The sequence below is a fragment of the Callionymus lyra genome, chromosome 1 (assembly GCF_982586985.1).
Source record: "Callionymus lyra chromosome 1, fCalLyr1.hap1.1, whole genome shotgun sequence".
NCBI classification, from domain to species: domain Eukaryota; kingdom Metazoa; phylum Chordata; class Actinopteri; order Syngnathiformes; family Callionymidae; genus Callionymus; species Callionymus lyra.
This window is the reverse complement of record NC_141818.1, coordinates 8,057,511-8,076,266: the sequence shown is the minus strand read 5'-3', so window position 1 is coordinate 8,076,266 and position 18,756 is coordinate 8,057,511. Positions and strand designations below refer to the sequence as shown.

Sequence of the window (18,756 nt, the reverse complement as noted above, 5' to 3'; positions counted from 1 at the left end):
AATTAAAGTAGACAGTGATTAACAGGCAACAAACCTTTTCACTCAAATAATGAAGTAACAATATAAACGCTATAAATAATAAATATAAATGAGTTTTAAACAGTATAAATAATTCTTTAAATACTAAGAGGTCTGTTGTTATAACAAATATCACCAACAATGAAACGAAATACGGATGCTAAATAAATAAATAAATAAGCAGAATTAAAGTTTTGGTAACTGAAAGTAACAGGTGACCGGGTCATTCAGAAAACACTCCACCCATCGTCGAGTCGAGTAAATGATCTGAAGTCCCAGAACCTTCAACTCATAATTGCCTGAAGCTGAAATGTTTCTGTGACATTCATTCAGCATCGCTGTCCCATGCGTGGCCTTCACCACATTTTTGAACTGACGCTGGAAGGCGCTGGTGTTGGCGATCAGCTCTTGGCTGCGCTCAGTGATGTTCCTGATGATGGGATGGAGGTGGCGGCAAAGGTAGTCGCTGAGGGCGCACATGGAGGCTCGGATCACTGTGGAGTTCCCGGCCGTCAGAACGACCCCCTCGACGGGCTCGAGGCTGTTGTTTTTATACGCCTTCGGTGGGTCGTCACCGAACATGAGCCGCACCTGCAACCAGGGATGTTGTCAGAGACAGAGATGCTGCTATGAGTGGAACAGCCTTAAAAAAAGAAACCCCTTTGCACCCAAACTTAGCTCAGCAGGGCGTCTTTTGTCAACACATCTCTGGTCTTAGATACACTTTTTTTTTTTTGTTTAATGTTGGAGGATTTTTGTGTCGTTTGATCTGTGAATATGGCCAGTTTTTGTCGAATGTTGTGTGTTTTATTCAAAATAAATATTTTGTTTATCCACAGTGTCAGATCTGCTCTGCAGTAATATAAGTGTAATAATGTTAATTCCAGCTTATATAGTTATTATTATGTTTGTGCTTGTTTGATTTTTGTTTATTATTATTTATTATTGTTTTTTGTATTGTCTTATCTTTGTTTCTCTGCAAGAATTGAGTGGAGCGAAAAGATGAGTCTATTCTATGTTAATCATTGTATTCTTTGTCTTTGTTATTTTTTATTGTTCTATGTTCTTTATCTTTAGCACTTTCCTTTTATAGTTCTTGTTCTTTGATAATCTGATCTTTGTCGGTTTTGCCACCGCTGTGTGTGAAAAACAATTTCCCGAAAGAGACCTCCAGAGGGATCAATACAGTTTTATATATATATAGATATATATATAGATATATCTATATATATCTATATATATGTCTCTTATCAAAGCTCTTACATATAGTGTGTTCTTTTGCTTTTTTAAATTACCTAAAGTTTTTGATTATATATAAATAATAAGGTAAGGTAAGGTAAGGTAAAACCATCTGACAAAATACAAAGATGGAGTTTCTTGCTTGTACTGCATAGTACTTATACATCAAATGGAGGACCGTGATAATATCATCTAAGCTGTGTTTTTTAATGGTTGCCAAGCAACAAAATGTTGTTTCCAGTTTCACTGCTGTGTTCTTCTGTGCGATAACAATAAGGAATAAGGAAAGTCTTAAGAGCCGCACATTTGAGCTCCGAGCTACATATAGTCAATCTTACTCCAGGTTGCATTTTTGTGGAAATAAACTTGAGAAAGCTGATGTGTACATTAGAAACATTGTGGTTTACAATACGATAGGATGTCGGAAAAAAATATATACAAATAATACAGTTTCTAGTTATCATTTTCTCTAATCCCCAACATCCCTATTACATGATTACAACTTGAAACGTGGTCTATAATATATGACTGCTTACGCTTTTATTTATTATTATTATTTATTTATTATTATCCTGACTGACTATCTTCAAGATTGTATTTCTACTTGTAAAATCTATGGGGATTTCCATTGGGTACATAAGGAAGTTAACATCAACAGAATTCAAGGATGGAAAAGTTCCGAAAGTCATGCCGATGGTTCAGGTTAAGGTAACACTTTAAAAGTAACGTCCAGAGATACTCACATAGTCCTTTTCTGCGCTCATCAAATTGCAAAGCGACAAACTGAGTCGAGGAATCTCACTGAGAACAGGTCGAGAGGCCACTGTGTACAGGCTGGACAGTGCCGTCCATAGGAGGAGCTCTAGACGAAATGCGAGAGAGTGAATCCACGTTAAAGCGTCTTTTAAATCAACGTACAACAAGTATATACTCGCTTTCTTTATCACTGAAGCAACACAAACTTTTCTTTTTTTTCAATAGAAACTGTGAGACATTTTTCTATTTGACTTATTAGACGTTACTTTTGAGGATTAGTTCAAGGTTAGGTCATGTAAAAATAATCTCAACTTACCTTTCCACAAAGACATCTTCTTGCACCTCTTCAGTGAACACATGCTGATTTGTATTTTTATTCTTGCGTACCTTGAGTTGGCGGATGATGATCTTATCACATTATGAGATTAAAATCTTCTTCCTTGTTACTGTTGCGCAACCCTCCATCACTCTGGTGGAAACCCAGAGTCACGGAGCTTGTGGCCAAAAACGGAAATATTGCTGTAATCTTATCATTACATATAACATCACTTTTAAGAATAGTATTCGTGCACAGAAGGTGATGACGTCACTTTTTAGAAGATAAGCTCTTCTCAGTTTTACTCTAGGGTTGCTGGGAACTTTTTGAGGTACCTTATACTTTCAGAGCAGGTTTTATTTTAGTGTAGGAAAATATGGTATGAGAAAAAAAAACAAAGGAAACAAACACACAAAAACAAAATTATCACACATTCATGCATTTTTATTTTTACAGCTTATTGTAAAATAAACTTATTAAATCAATTATAAAATGTCTTTAATACAACAAAAATGTCACAATTCTGACTTCTTGTGAAGCGCAGATTGAGATAAATCATAAATAACCTTCTGCTTTGAACAAAGAAAACAAAAGTATTTTTTTAGAGAAAAAAGAAAAACACAATAGAAATACTTTCGAAGTGATTTAATGAGAAATAGTTAATAAGAAAAATAACGACGTTGCTATCAATATTAGCCACAAAACGGGAGCTAGCAAAGCGTTAGCCTCGTAGCTTGATTTGTAGCTAGCAAGTTTATAACCATCATGGATTTTGTATTTCTGCTTTTAAATACAATGACATGAATATATATATATATATATATATATATATATATATATATATATATATATATATATATATAAATAAAACAATTCAAATCATTGTTTGTTTTTTAAATTCATAAAACCCGAACAGCAAGCATAAAAACGCCATTAAAACATGAAGACACATTAAAAACATAATTAAAACAAAGTGATTAGGTGCAATAAACAGATTTAAATAAGCGTGTTTTAAGACGTGATTTAAAAAGTGTAATAGAGTCCATATTTCTCAGTTCAAGTGTCAGTGAGTTCCAGAGACGGGGATATAAATATATATTTATTTATTATATATATATATAAATGTGCATTGGAAGACACACATCTTGTATTTAAGTCACAACGTACAGGTAATAGACTAGTTTTATTTTAACACAATATATAGCGATTGAACCTGGAACACAAACATAACGATTACGTCATAAAGTCAAAAGAATGACAAATAAAAGGAAGCTAGTCAATAAAAGCGAGTATAAATAAAACATGTCGTAAAATTGTTACGACGAAGACAATTAAAACAGGTGAATGAAATAATGATTACGGTATCCATTATATTGGGGTTTATGTTTTTGTTTAGACTAAAGTACAAACATCAATAAAAATAAAAAAAAGTTCTACTTAAAGAAGGACAATTAGTTAGTTTACTACTGGATCTTAAACAGTTGTATTTTTTACAGATTAAAACCTTTTTTTTTAGGGAGAATACAAGTTCTCAATACTTTAAAACAGCTTCGGTCTTTTTTGAAACACTAACAAGTGGGGGCGGTTGCTAGGCAACCATAATACACAAAGGATCTCCTGACCGAAGAGAGCTTCAAATGTTCCTCCCGGGGTGGACGGCTCCACAGACGTGATGGCTTCTCGCACCATCACTCTGAGCGATGTGCTGGAGAAACTGATCCGGCGTCTGTGCCTCGGCGACTTCCCGTGTGGATGTGGCAGCTGGGTGAGTTGAACGCTCTCGGTGGTGAAGCCTCCACCGTCTCACACTCTCTCCTCGCTCTCTCAGAAGAAGAACGCCAGGGAGGTCACGGAGGCCACGGAGATGCCGAGCGAGGAGTCCGAGCTCCTGGAGCTGCTGAGATGTCCTCACTCTCCGTGGAGGTCGGACGCGCTGTGGAGTCCCGAGGCCGCCGCGCTCAGGCGTCTGGCGGTGGTTTCGTCCAAACCGCTGGCCGACGCCTTCGTCTACAACTACTTCAAGAAGCTCCGCATCGTGGACAAACACGTGAGCGTGACCTTGAACCCAGTCATGATGTGACACCATGTTAGGATCACAAACCAAGTTTCCTGCAGCCCGTCATCTTCATCTTCATCTTCATCATCTTCATCTTCATCTTCATCTTCATCTTCATCTTCATCTTCATCATCATCATCATCATCATCATCATCATCATCATCATCACCTTCATCTTCATCTTCATCTTCATCTTCATCTTCATCTTCATCTTCATCATCTTCATCATCATCATCATCATCATCATCACCATCATCTTCATCTTCATCTTCATCTTCATCTTCATCTTCATCATCATCTTCATCTTCATCTTCATCATCACCTTCATCTTCGTCTTCATCATCATCATCATCATCATCATCACCATCATCTTCATCGTCATCTTTATCTTCATCATCATCATCATCTTCATCTTCATCTTCATCTTCATCTTCACCTTCATCTTCATCTTCATCTTCATCTTCATCATCATCATCACCATCACCATCACCATCACCATCACCATCACCATCATCTTCATCTTCATCTTCATCTTCAACTTCATCATCATTACTTATGTATAAATGAATGTCAAAATGTATAAATAAATGTATAAATAAATGTATAAATACATAAGAAAATGTATAAATAAATGTTAAATAAATAAATAGCAATTTGTCAAAATGTCCAAATAAATAAATGACTTCTGATTTAATTTTCTTCAAAGAATGGAGCTGATTTACGTATAAATACACATTTTGTCATTTACACATTTGACATTTATTTATACATTTATACATTTTGTTACATATTTATATATTGTGTTACGTATTTATACATTAATACATTTATTTGTATATTTAATTATAAATGTATACATTTATTTTGACATTTATACATTTAATTGACATTTTTTTAATACATTTTGACATTTATTTGTACATTTTGACATTTATTTATACATAAGTCTTTCATCGTCCTTCATACACACCCCCTCCTCTGTTACAAAGTTTGGAGTCACATCACTCAGATGTATTCCACCCCTCATGGAAAATGGCCAAACGATTCATTGTTTGAGGAGAAAATTTAAAGATGAATTTAAATATAATATTTATTTTTATATTAAACAGTATTATTTAAACATTTCTGACATGGATCACATACTTACATTTAAATAGTGCAGGCGAGCTCCCGTGTTAATGTTTATATTTTAGCTTAGTTATTAACACGTTATCTGCAGACGATCAGGGGCTTATTGAAGCGTCTAGAAATGAGTTTAACAGAAAAAAAAGGTGTAAATCAGTAACTTAAAGAGTATTGATGATGAAGAGGATGAAGATGATCTGATCATCTGAGTTTCATATGAATGTGTGGCGTAACACACGCGAGTTCTTATTACGTTTATAAAATAAAAAACGTTTTGTTTACAAATGACAAATGAACAAATCATGTCATTTATGTAGGTGTGTTTTTCAATAGATCGCTGCGATCACGTGATCACGGCTTCAGCTGCTATAATTCTGCGGCTTTACTTTGATCAGACGTAGTTTCACAAAAATCTCCCTGGTCTTGTTAAAAATTGTTGCTTTTGGCAGTTTGATTGTTGACCTTTAAACAAATATTTAGGCCTGCATTGCAAAGGAGGTTGAGGGCTATAGTTGTGACAGTATTATTTATTTTAAATGTTTCTCTATGTTTATTCTCGTCCTAGGTTCAATGTTTAAGCAAAACTAAAATCTCTTTATTGAAAAGGTTTTACATTACATTTCTGAAAAGATGCTGAATTGCAATTTTTCAATATTTATTTCGGCCCGCGACCTTGTCCTAACTTTTATTTTGGCCCACTGTGTATTTGAGTTTGACACCCCTGATCATCATCATCATCATCATCATCACCATCTTCATCAGCTTCATCATCATCATCATCTTCCCCATCATCACCATCTTCATCATCCTCATCCTCATCCTCATCCTCATCCTCATCCTCATCCTCATCCTCATCCTCATCCTCATCCTCATCCTCATCCTCTGCATCTTCATCTTCATCTTCATCTTCATCTTCATCTTCATCTTCATCTTCATCTTCATCCTCATCCTCATCCTCATCCTCTGCATCTTCATCTTCATCTTCATCTTCATCCTCATCCTCATCCTCATCCTCTTCATCTTCATCTTCATCTTCATCTTCATCATCATCATCATCCTCATCCTCATCCTCATCCTCATCCTCTTCATCTTCATCTTCATCTTCATCCTCATCCTCATCCTCATCCTCATCCTCATCTTCATCTTCATCTTCATCTTCATCATCTTCATCTTCATCTTCATCACCTTCATCATCATCATCATCATCACCATCACCATCATCATCATCATCACCACCATCTTCATCTTCATCATCTTCTTCATCATCATCATCATCATCATCATCATCATCGTCATCATCATCATCATCCTCATCCTCATCCTCATCACCATCACCATCACCATCACCATCACCATCACCATCACCATCACCATCTTCATCCTCACCCTCACCCTCATCCTCATCTTCATCTTCATCTTCATCTTCATCTTCATCACCTTCATCATCATCATCATCATCACCATCATCATCACCACCATCTTCATCTTCATCACCTTCATCATCATCATCATCGTCATCATCATCATCATCCTCATCATCCTCATCATCATCATCTTCATCATCATCATCTTCATCTTCATCTTCATCATCATCATCATCATCATCATCATCATCATCATCATCATCATCATCATCACCATCACCATCACCATCATCCTCATCCTCATCCTCATCCTCATCCTCACCCTCATCCTCATCATCATCATCATCTTCATCTTCATCTTCATCTTCATCTTCATCTTCATTATCACCATCTTCATCATCATCATCATCATCATCATCATCATTATATGCAATATTTAAAACGTTATTTATTTATTCTGTTCTACTATATTGCACTATTTTCTAACTTACTTACTAGATATCTCAAATCAAGTCCAGCAGTGTGCCATTAGTAGACTCAGGGAAAAGTGTCTCAGGAAGTGAGAACAAAATAAAACCAAAATAAAAGTGTAACATAACAAATTATAGTCACACTTGTCCAAGCATATTAAGATAAATCAAGACATTATACAACAGTAAATGTTCTTCATTCCTGGACCCATGATTTATATAAAATAAAAATAGTTTTACTTTGGGAGATCACTTGAAATATGGTGACAGTACAAGAACAACTTGACCATTTTAAATTTAAATTTAAAACTCTAGTTTTTGTCCCTCATGCTGTTTTCAGGTGTCGACAATCGATGATGGGTTGTTGAAGTTCTCCAAGCTGGAGCAGTTGATTTTGAGTACCAACAAAATCTCTCATATCCCTGTAGACAACCTTCCTAAGAGTCTCCGGGTGAGTCTTCTTTCTTTTCACAATTCTTGTGTCACTATTATTTCACGAGCTGAAAACTACATTACATGCTATAATTCCAACGTAGCTATAGCTTCTGACCCAAATAGTGTACTTTTAAGTTTGAATTTATGCTCCGCCGATGGTTGTTTTTCCGTCTAAGGTCCTGGATCTTCGTGCAAACCTGCTGTCCGACCTCAGCAGCCTGAGCAGGAGCACCCCTCCACACCTGTACTACCTCGGGCTCGGGTCCAACAGTCTCGGCTCTTCTGACGACATGAAGTATTTCACCAAAGATCTCTGGTCAGAAAACACACAAACATGAATACACATTTAGAATGACCTGATCGGCCGAATAACTTAAAAAACTATTCATCCGTTCCAAAAGTATTTTTCAGGAGAACCGAATGAGTTTTTGAACTCTACTGCCACCATCAGGTCTTGTTAAGATGATATGACATTTTTTATTAATGATATCAATCACTATTAAGGGGATATAATTGTAATAAATGAATATATTATTGGCAGGGACTCTTGAGGACTTTCCTGGTTCACTTCTTAAAAAGCCCATTTACGAAGGGTTCGTTCCACTGTGACATATTTCTTTGAAGATTAACTGACTGTTGATCAGATAAACTGGAAGTTGCCTTTATTTCACTAAAGCTCAGAAACAGGCCAAACTGCATCCGCAGCTTTATGACGTGTTCTACTTTGTCTATGATGTCTCTGCTGAGTCAGCACCTGTGGGTTTCTCATTCGGAGGTAAAGTGAGGTTAGTTTGACCCAAATTTAGCACACATATCTTGAAAAGTGTTAAAGACAAAGGAATTCACTTCCTTTCCGTTGTGTGTCAATCTACCGCCCGCCTCTGTATTAAAGTGATGTCATTGGCCCCTGGGTTATACCAAAATGATAAACCTCTCCCTTTCCACAGGGGTTTTTCCCAATGTATTTATACATGCCATTGTGAAGCCTTTACTCAAAAATCCAGGCTTAGACCCGACTGACCTCAGTCATTTCAGGCCTTATTTTTAAGCTCCCTTTCTTGTCCAAGATCGTTCCTGGATCAGAGCGTCATCCTTGAGAAGTTTCAGTCTGGCTTCCGTAAACATCACTCTACGCTCTACGACAGCTTTACTGAAAGTGTTCAGTGACATCATGATGTTTTTGTTTTTTTTGGCGCAGTTTCAGTTCATTTGCCAATCAAATGAGGTCGGAATCGGCGGATCTGTTGTGTGCAGTCCCTCAAGGTTCTGTTCTGGGTCCTTTATTGTTTTTGCTGTATTTTATTCCCCTCGGTAAAATCATTCAGAGATTTCCTGATGTTTCTTATCACATTTTTACTGATGACATCCAGCTCTGCTGCTCTTTTGATCCAACTGAGCCACAGAGGCTGAGCAGCTCAGTCAATTGTTTGATAGAAATCAATGGCTGAGTGAAAATGGTTTCAAACTTTGGTTATTGCTCCTAAAACGGATAAAACTGGAGTCCGTTTCTGTCGCTCCAACACGACGTCACGTCCGGGCCTTTACTTTGCTTTATGGAGAGAAAAGGTCAATGCAGAGTGTAGCGGATCGTTTATTCGTCGCTTCAAGTCAAACAAAGATACAAACTTTTACGATCGATCGGACACGCTCTTTGCCGGCAGCTCTACAGGTCAATAGCTGCGGGAAAGACGGTCCAGTACTATAGAGCATCGCTATATTTAAGGGAAAGTTTCCTGTCCAGGGGGTCTTCTCTTCCGGGGCAGATGGTTCTTTCTAGTTTGTCCATGTCTCGGGTCACCTGGAGAGCAACTTCCTTGCTTCCCTGTTGCATGGGCGGATGCCTTTGTCTTCCAGCCCCCCTTTTTTGGGTGTGTTCTGCTTCGCTCTTTGTTTCACGCCCCCAGGTGTGACAGATGTTAGAGTATTCGCTGTTATGACTCTACTTCCGCTCCAAGCTTATCTTGAAACAGTCTATCAGTCTGGAGTGAAATGTTGGTTGTGAATGTGTATTCAAACGTTTAAGCTCTTAGATGAAGCTAGTAATTTATACTTTATAATTTGATTATCTTTTAGCATTAATTTAAGTATGGCGTATACGTATAGTGTATAATAATTTTTAATCTAACACTCCTGATGATAAAGCTCTAGGGTTGAGTCAATACTTGGGTGACTTAGGTCAGTCTGTCAAACTGAGCCTGAGAAACCTGGGTGTTGTATTTGATAAAGACATGTCTCTTGTTCAACACTGCAGAAAACTGAACATAAACTGTTTCCTTCAACTAAGAAAAATCACTAAACTTAGGAAAATGTTAATCTTAAGAAACTTTTATTCGTGCAGGCTTTTCCTTGATTCTCTGAGACTCCTGTGTTGGTCTCAGTTTTATCTTGACCTTTAAAGTATATACTTTATTGAATATTGTTTTGATTGTTTAAGCGCATTGTGACCCTGGTCTTGAAAAGCGCTCTATAAATATTAATTACTTACTTACTTACTTACTTACAAATGCCAATCGGAATGTAGTCTGACCTGATGTCAGAGTAGCCTTTTAAGCTTTGCGATTGGATAATTCTTCGAAAAACAATGTCAGCATGACGTTATGTCTGAATAACCACAATAGATTGTGTTCAGAGAAAGGTAGTGAGACATTTAGACTGTTTTGCTTTGATGCCTTGCGTTATCTTGGGGTCAAGGTGACCCAGTGGCCCATTACAAATGTATTTGTGGTATTCCTTTTGTTGACGAGACTATAAGTATAATTGTTGATATCCAAAATCCAGATTCGGTATCTTACCTTAAATCTTTCAAAGGTCACCATGAACATTAATCAACTTTGATTCGATGGGCCACTAAAAAATGGGGGCTGGGCCTTAAGTTTGACTAATGTGTTCTTAAACCTCAGCTGAGAGAGACAAATAAATAACACTGATTTTCATTACCATTACCACGAAAAACATGCTTGTCTTGGATATTTATTATTTCTTTTTTTTTTGCTCAAAATTGGTGAATAAAAACAATACATTTTATAAGTTGAAAAAAGGGGAACAGAGACACACAAATCTCAAACTGAAATCTCAGTGAAAAATAGCCCATTTTAAATATAATGTAAGTGTTTAAGGGAAAACTTAATAATATATAACTTATAATATAACTAAAAAGTTATTCAAGAGGAAAAAAACCTTATGGTTAAATTTGTTTAAAGGGTTAAGTTTTTACTATATCCCTTTAAAATCCACTTGACTTCCTCATTCAATAAATACTTTTACTTGAGAAATAAAATATACACTTAGGAAGTGATTAGACGGTGACATCTTCCCGCCCCCTCTGCGCTCCCCCAGGCTACTGCTAACAGGTTCTTACGAGCCTGAGATCACTTAGACAAACCTTGCAATAACTAGTCATATCCTTTTTTCACAATATGTGATGTTAAGGCCTATTATGACGTGGTCAGGTATTTTCTCACCTTTGGATGAGTCGTGGGAAAACGTGAACAGATTGAAGCTAAAGGGAGTTTTTTTTACTTTAAAATGTAAAAGTGCGTAACATATACTAAATAGTAAAAAAAAACAACACGTATAATATAAATACAATATAATTGTCTTCTTCTTTAACAATAGTGTGTGTTCATACTCTTTCTTTTCTTTGTGACTTCAGGCCTCAGGTTGTGTGTCTGGACCTGGGCGACTGTGAATTCATGGCTCAGCAGGAACTGTTGAAACACTTGTGCAGTCTTCCCCGCCTCAAGTGCCTGATGCTGCAAGGAAACCCTTTCACCTTGAGCCCCTCGTACCCCGGCCTCACTATAGACAGTCTGCCGCACCTGTCCATTCTGGACGCCCTGCAGATCCTACCTGAGACCAGGCAGCGCTTCAAAGGCCTGGCCCAGCGAGCAGGCGAGTCACCGGTGAGCGTGTGCCTCGACACCGGGTATAACTTTGAGTCCTGAGCAGGTCCCATGACGGATCTGGCCTCGGTCACGGTGTGTGTGGGCACCATGAGGGATCTGCCGGATCCTATGATGGATGTGGAGGAGGACGCTCCTGAGTTTCCGGTCATCTCTTACAGCAACTATGTTACCTATAACTTCTTCAACGATGGAACGACAGCTGAGCCGGTAAAGTTGTGTATATTGTTCTCACAAACATAAAAGGGACAAAAAACTTTAAGCAGTCGAAGTCGTAGGACAAATAAAAACAAACAACAATGTATATTTCCCTAACAGGACATAGGAGTGAAATTTTAAAGTCATATTTATCTTCTTTAAGGATTCAGTTTTGTTAATTATCTATAAATAATATAATAATATATAATATAATAATATCTTTGTTTGTGTACTCTAACATTAACAAAGAGACCCAGGAGCCAAGTCAATATTAAAATACAATTTAATACAACAAAAACAGCCGAAAGATATACAACAATCAACATTAAGAATGTCTCCAAATAGCAACAAATAATCAAACGAATGAGGAAGTCAAAACGGGGTGGCATGATCAACTCAAGAAAAATTGAACAAAGAAAGAATAAAATAAAAACGACCAAGGGAGTGAGGGAAGGTTGTGACACCTGGCAGAAGTGCAAAACGAGCCGACGCCGGTCTATGGAAAGTCCTGCGTGTGTATATAGGGCTGGATGACGAGCAGGTTGCCGGCAGCCATTAGGAGGTCCTGCAACACACCGTCTGGAACTGCTCCGTCAACTTCCCACAAAACAATGGCTAACAAAAGACAACACATTAACACTATTATAATAAAGGTGGGAAATGAAATGAAAGTAACTTTACAAATGCCACACACCGAATATAGGTCGGAGAACCTTAGATGAGGAGATTTGTTGCACAGTGAGCTCATCACGTCCATATCTTTAGGATCAAGAGCCTGGCGTTGAAACAGCAGCAGAAGAAGAAGAGAACCAGCAACCGATCGACACGTTTGAAGAACCCTGCCGACTCAGCACTAATGGTAATGACTCGATCACACAAGGGGACAAAAAACTACGAGAATTCTTAGTCGCGGGCCAAACATAATACAAACAGTATTTATGTATTTTCTATTAACAGTAAGTATAAATCCTATGGTGAAATCTCATTCTTGGAGGCTCAATTCATCCTCATTTATGTGTTTTTCCTCCAACAAACACATACAACTCCTTCCCTTTAAGGAAGGACCAGAAACAAACAAGATCATTCACACTTTCAAAGAATAAAACTGATGTTAAATGACGTTTTTATTAATCACCATATCAACATGAACAAGATATGGCCCCCGGGCCATGAGTTCTAAACCGTTTGTTTTAAGAGAGAGAAATAAATAACAATAATATTCCTCAATTAAAAAGGATTTTCTTTGAAAGGTTCGACTAACAAGTAAGATTGTTGTCTTAACTTTTGCCTATTACGATTTAAAGTGCTGTAAAAGCCAAATATTGTAGTGCATTGTGGGTGTAAATTCATACCGGATATGATTAAATCATGTTCTCAACCATGTTTATTTATAGAGTGTACGTGTTTAAGGAAAATATGTAATTTGGTTTTCTGGTTTAATTCTAAATGTTTGTTCTGTAGTTTGTATGTTTTCTAAAAGGAATATCATCATATATCAACATATATCAACATATATCAACATATATCAACATATATATCAACCACACCAACATGAATCATATCTAAGCGAGTGGTTTCAATACATGTTTCTCTAAGTGTCTCCACACAGAACAGAGAAGCTGGCCTGGGCGGAGAGCATGGACTTGAGCGACACCAAGACCTACACCATCTCCGACCTGAGTGGCTTCAAGATGTTCCTCAAACAGAGGCTGGTCCTTGAGATAGTGCAGGAGAAGGTAGGAGACGCTCACAGAGAGACACACAGATGCTTGACCAGACTTGTCTTTATTCAGATAGAGTCTTGGCCGGCGACTCCTGAGGAGGTGGCAGCATCCAAACAGGGCAAACCAGGAGGGAAAGAAGTACGTGATGTTTCCATTAGAATGTATTGATGTGGCCTTTTTTATGGTGTAGACATTTTTCTGACACCTAAGTAAGATTTTTGTCTTATTTTTATTATTTATTATTGTTTTTAGGAGTTAATACACCTTATTATAAATTAATATGTCCTTATGTGAACAAATATATTGAATGTTCTTACATAATGATATATGTACAGTATATGCAACATGTCCATCTTTAAAGGAACAAAATCCCTAAACAACAATTGAAATAATAATCAAATAAAATGTATTATACACTTGCAATATCGATGAGGTTACACTCTTTTCTTTGACCTTTCACCTGGTCTGAGTCGCCCATAAATAAACAGGCAGTGCTTTTTTGTTTTCATTTTTTTTATTCCTGATCCATTAACTTTCTGTTAATATTTTCCTTCTGCAAATCTGAATTCCACATTTTCAGACTCTGATGACTCTGTGGAAAAAGAGTTTTTGTATTAAATATGTCAGAAATCATAACTGTTCAAATAAAATTGATGTTAAATCAAAATATATCGTATTATTTTGTTAGTTCTTATGGGAGATTAGAGGTTCAAGCCCTCAAAATGTAGGATTTTTCTTTTGTCCTTCAAAATGGTTGATAGTCTGTCCCCAAAAATTGTCAATTAAACAAATTAAACCAAGATATTTTGATTTTTGAGTTTCAAAATATCTTCAAGATACTTGAAACAAATGTATTGAAGTTAGTTGCCTTGAAATCCATATGTTTTAAGTTTTGCTGAACATTTTTTATTGTGGTCACCAGGCGTCAAAAGCGCCGAAGGACAAACAAAAGGGAAGGAAGGCCTCGGCCATAGACCTAGTCCCGGGACCCCCCATCACCTCGGTCCTCTGCTCCATCCAAATCCCCCTCCACGACCTGCTCGGTGGAACCCAAAACATCGACACCATCTGTGACTTCGGCATCCTGGATCCGGAGCCCAATGAGGAGAAGAAAGAAGAGAAGGAAGAAGAGGAGGGTGAGGAGGAGGGACCTGAAAAACCTGAACCGGCAAGTGTCAAACTCTTCCATCTCCTCCAAGGTCATCGTCTTATTTTGACTTTTTATCTGAAAGGAAATTAAAGAGGAAGCCAAGAAATCAAAGAAGAAAGGAAAAGCAGAAAAACCGGAGAAGAAAAATGCAGCGAAAGGTAAGAGGACTGTAGATGACAGGAAGAAGAGGTTGACCTGTCGTGGTCTTCAGGCAAACAAAAGGGGCGCAAGGATGCGGTGGAAGCTCCTGCAGAAGACTCTGTGCCCGAGGAGGTGAAGCCGGTGACGGTTGAGTTCAGTGTGGAGCTGCGGAGATGGAGGTCTGCGTCCGAGGCCACCGTCGATCCAACAGAAACGTTGTTCTGTGGTTAATGTTGAGTCAGAGACTTCATTCTAATTCATTTAAACCTGACAGAACCTGAATAAATAAACATAGAAATATTACATGTGGAGAATTTATCGTTATCAGGAGGAAGAAACCTGGAAAGAACCAGACTCAGATCAGGCAGTTAATTGTGAACTTCAATCTAATCTTCATCCAAGATGAGGATCAGCTCCTCTAAATCAGAGAGTTCTCTGTTCAGTTCAGGTTAAAGATTAATTTTAAGATTAAAGTTCTTAAATTAAAATGTTTTCAAATATTATTATAAAAATTGAAGGAAAAATAATTAGATATTATTATTTAATGATTTGTAGTTTGATGTTAGGATGAGAAATAAAAGAGAAAGAACACACTAACCAATGTAAAAATGACATTGAAAACATGATAGTTATGATTGTTCAAAAAAAGATTAAAGTTAAAGTAATATTGAAGGAATGAAGCATACAATGATGATAAAATGATTTCAAGGTTGAGGTTAGATTATAAAAATGAATAAAAAATGTAAACGAATAATGAACTAGATTTTTTTTCTCCTTTGATAAAAAAAACCTTTATTTAAAAATGGCATCTTCAATATTAACATTTGTTTAATGATCTGAAACATCCAATAATAAGACATAAAGTCATACACTTTAAAAGAGCCACAGTAAATGTGAAGCTCATTCCCTGGAACAACAGTCTTGATATCAGAGAAATTATGTTTTTTTTATATTTTAACTCGTCCTTCATCGACACGTTCAAGTCCTGCAGCTCCACGTTCAGCCTCAGCTCTTCTTCGGTGGCACAGTCAAGGTCAGGAAGTCCTCGGCCAGGACCACGTCGACGTCCTCGTCGCCCAGAGCCTCCTCCGCTTGTCTCTTCAGCGCCGACACGTCGTGTTCGTCTCCGTCCTTCACCAGCGAGCCGGGCTTGAACCTCTGGCTGAAGTGGTACAGCACCAGCCGGCGGGCGCCGCAGGCCCGAGCCACCGCCGCCGCCATCTCCGGCGTGCTGTGGCCGTGGTCCACCGCCTTCTCCTTCTGGTCGTCTCCCAGCGTGGCCTCGTGGACCAGGACGTCGGCTCTGCTGCAGACCTTGGCGTAACCGTCGCCCAGCGTGGAGCTGCAGTCGCCGAAAATACACACTTTCCTTCCAGGTATGTTCTCGTCCAGAACCTCCGCAGGCAGGAGGACGCGCCCGCTGTCCAGGGTCACCGACTGACCCGCCTTCAGACGCCCGTACAGCGGACCAGGACTCACACCTGAGAATCATTCATGACATTTGCATCAGATTTTGCTCGTATTTTTACGTGTACTTTCTGCATTTCTTTTTATGTCTTGTTGTTGTTGGTCAAATTGATGGCTTTTAAATTTTTAAATTCTAGTTTATTATCAGCTTTCAAGCCTTATTGTTTATTTTTATATGAACCCAATGTTTTGTCTTTTTGTGTATCTGAGGAGTTTTGAATTTATATTTCTGTATTTCTTATATATATATATATATATATATATATATATACACATTGGAAATGTTTTCTTTATCTCTTTTGTTTCTTAGTGTTCTTACATACGTAGGTATTTAAGTGTTTTCTGGTTTAATTCTTTATCTGCTTTGTTTTTTTGTTTTTCCATTTATTATTTTTTTTTTTTTGTGTTTTTTTTTTTAACAAAATCTTTTATCATTATTCTGAATTATGGGGATTATTTTGTTATAGATTATTTATTTATTTAATCCATCCATGTGGGACAGTTGTTAGTCATCTGTGTGTTTGTCTAATTTGTCATCTAAACTTTATTTATTTTTATTTATTAAGGGTGTATTTTTTCATTAAATTAGGTGTTTTATGGGCAATTTTTCTGTTTATTTACAGGTTTTTTAAGAATTGTTTTTGTAACGTTTTTTTGTCTAATCATGTTTACTTTCCATGTTTGTTCTGTAATGTTTGTACAGCAAGTTATTTTTATTTATTTATATTTACATGTTGTAGGTATTGTAGGTATAATATCCAAACATTTTTAAATTTCTGGTTATCAGTATATTTTAAATGTTGTTTTTTTGTATTTTTTCTGATGTATTCCGAGAATAAAATGCACATAAACATAATCAGGAATAAAAACAACGTCACATCACGTTGAAAAGTAAAGATTCTAATCATTAAACTGGTTCTGACTCCACACAGGGGTCCACTGACCCACCTAGTTCTTTGAGGAGCTCCGTCCTCAGCCTCCCGGGTCGGTCGTGCTCCTGGACGCAGAAACCGAAAGACGGGACTCGGTGGAACAACCTGAAGGCTCGGACCAGGAACTTGTCGTCCTCGAACAGGTGGTAGCAGTCGTCGAACTGGTCCAGAGAGATGGTCCTCCCTGGACCCTCCTGTGGGTGCAGAGGTCCGGTCTCTGTCGTCGCCTGAGAGGAAAAAGAGACCAAACTTGGAGTCACAAAAGGGAAAAGAATATGAAGAAGAGGAATATAACATTTTTAAGCATTTCGTTTTCAACAAATGTAGTATTTTATACATGAAAGCTGAGCTTAAACCATCGCTGACCTGCAGACTGAGCCGTCCCTCTTCAGGACTCTGGTCCAGTGTTGGTTCCAGTTCATGAACTACACAAAACAAACGATAAAAAAAGACGTCGTTATGTTGTCGTTGCTATGGCGACGTAAAGTGGCAGCTCACCTGCGTAAGGGAAGAGCAGCTGAGACCCGGTGAGGCCCAGAGTGACTCGCAGGAAGTGGCGAAGCCCTCGCGGCCCGTAGATGTCCACGCAGTTCAGGCTCTGCTGCTGGTCGGACATGAGACTGACCGTGCAGAGGAGACCAGGAAGTCCAAACAGGTGGTCGCCATGGAGATGAGAGATGAAGACTTTGCTGATTCGACCTGGTAAAAAAAAGTATTTAAGATTGTGGTCAGAGAAAAAAAAGTTGCAACTTATATTTCAAAGTTAGTAAAGGGAGGATAATCGGTTCATTTAAGTTTCATGATAATGTTTTAGGTAAAGATAATTAAGGTAAAGATAATTATAATTTTAAGTTAAGTAAGTAATTATTATTTGAAGAGCGCTTTTCTAGACCAGAGTCACAAAGCGCTTAAACAATCAAAACAAAACCCTTTTATAACCACCGACCATAACAAAAAATGATATTTTAAATTTAAAACATCAGATGCAACCAATTGTTCTTCTATATACACAAACTATTTATCATAGTGACATAGTGAGTCATGTGACCAATGTTCTTACCACCAAATAAATGTCATTTGAAAATGAATGCAGACAAATCCAATAGAAAAAGAAATGACACGTTGATAACATCATAAACTTAATTATTAGTCCATATGTTTAAGTTGGTCGTGAATCCTTGTCAAGTTTAAGATAAGTTTTACATCATAAAAACTTACCGGCTCTGATGTTACTCTTCATCAGCTGCGTCTGAGTTCCTTCGCCGCAGTCGAAGAGCCAACAGTCGCCCTCCGAGCGAAGCACCAGAGCAGAGGCTCCGCGGTGAGGAGACGGATAAGCCGAACCGGTACCGAGGAAGGTTATGTCCATCGTCATGTTGACCCGAGATTGAATGGTTTACAATGATTACTCAGAAGTTCACGTGAGCCGCATGATTAATGGGCGACTGTTTACAGACGCTTGA

General features: G+C 37.7%; 2 protein-coding genes across 2 annotated transcripts; one reads left to right on the top strand and one right to left on the bottom strand.

The window, feature by feature from the left end:
• Positions 1–4,001: 4,001 nt before the first annotated feature.
• Positions 4,002–15,125, top strand: LOC148087824 (leucine-rich repeat-containing protein 43-like). The gene is made up of 12 exons (XM_087809599.1): positions 4,002–4,094; positions 4,158–4,376; positions 7,685–7,795; positions 7,956–8,095; positions 11,432–11,670; positions 11,728–11,891; positions 12,645–12,738; positions 13,476–13,615; positions 13,673–13,741; positions 14,526–14,771; positions 14,836–14,911; positions 14,965–15,125. The coding sequence occupies exons 1-12, from the start codon at positions 4,002–4,004 to the stop codon at positions 15,123–15,125; spliced, it is 1,752 nt and encodes a 583-aa protein (XP_087665725.1).
• Positions 15,126–15,657: 532 nt separating this feature from the next.
• elac1 (elaC ribonuclease Z 1) lies at positions 15,658–18,738 on the bottom strand. The gene is made up of 5 exons (XM_087791476.1): positions 18,512–18,738; positions 17,792–17,992; positions 17,660–17,718; positions 17,310–17,520; positions 15,658–16,375 (listed from the first exon to the last, which is right to left on the bottom strand). The coding sequence occupies exons 1-5, from the start codon at positions 18,666–18,668 to the stop codon at positions 15,900–15,902; spliced, it is 1,104 nt and encodes a 367-aa protein (XP_087647602.1). The 5' UTR covers positions 18,669–18,738; the 3' UTR covers positions 15,658–15,899.
• Positions 18,739–18,756: the final 18 nt, after the last annotated feature.

Excerpts from the sequence above, each read along its gene's own strand:
- LOC148087824 (XM_087809599.1), top strand. The coding sequence starts at position 4,002 with ATGGCTTCTCGCACCATCACTCTGAGCGATGTGCTGGAGAAACTGATC. Across the intron at positions 4,095-4,157 it reads CGTGTGGATGTGGCAGCTGG|AAGAAGAACGCCAGGGAGGT; the intron begins GTGAGTTGAACG and ends TCGCTCTCTCAG. Across the intron at positions 13,742-14,525 it reads GCAAACCAGGAGGGAAAGAA|GCGTCAAAAGCGCCGAAGGA; the intron begins GTACGTGATGTT and ends TGTGGTCACCAG.
- elac1 (XM_087791476.1), bottom strand. The coding sequence starts at position 18,668 with ATGACGATGGACATAACCTTCCTCGGTACCGGTTCGGCTTATCCGTCT. Across the intron at positions 17,993-18,511 it reads GAAGAGTAACATCAGAGCCG|GTCGAATCAGCAAAGTCTTC; the intron begins GTAAGTTTTTAT and ends TTTTTTTACCAG. Across the intron at positions 17,521-17,659 it reads AGGGACGGCTCAGTCTGCAG|GCGACGACAGAGACCGGACC; the intron begins GTCAGCGATGGT and ends TTTTCCTCTCAG.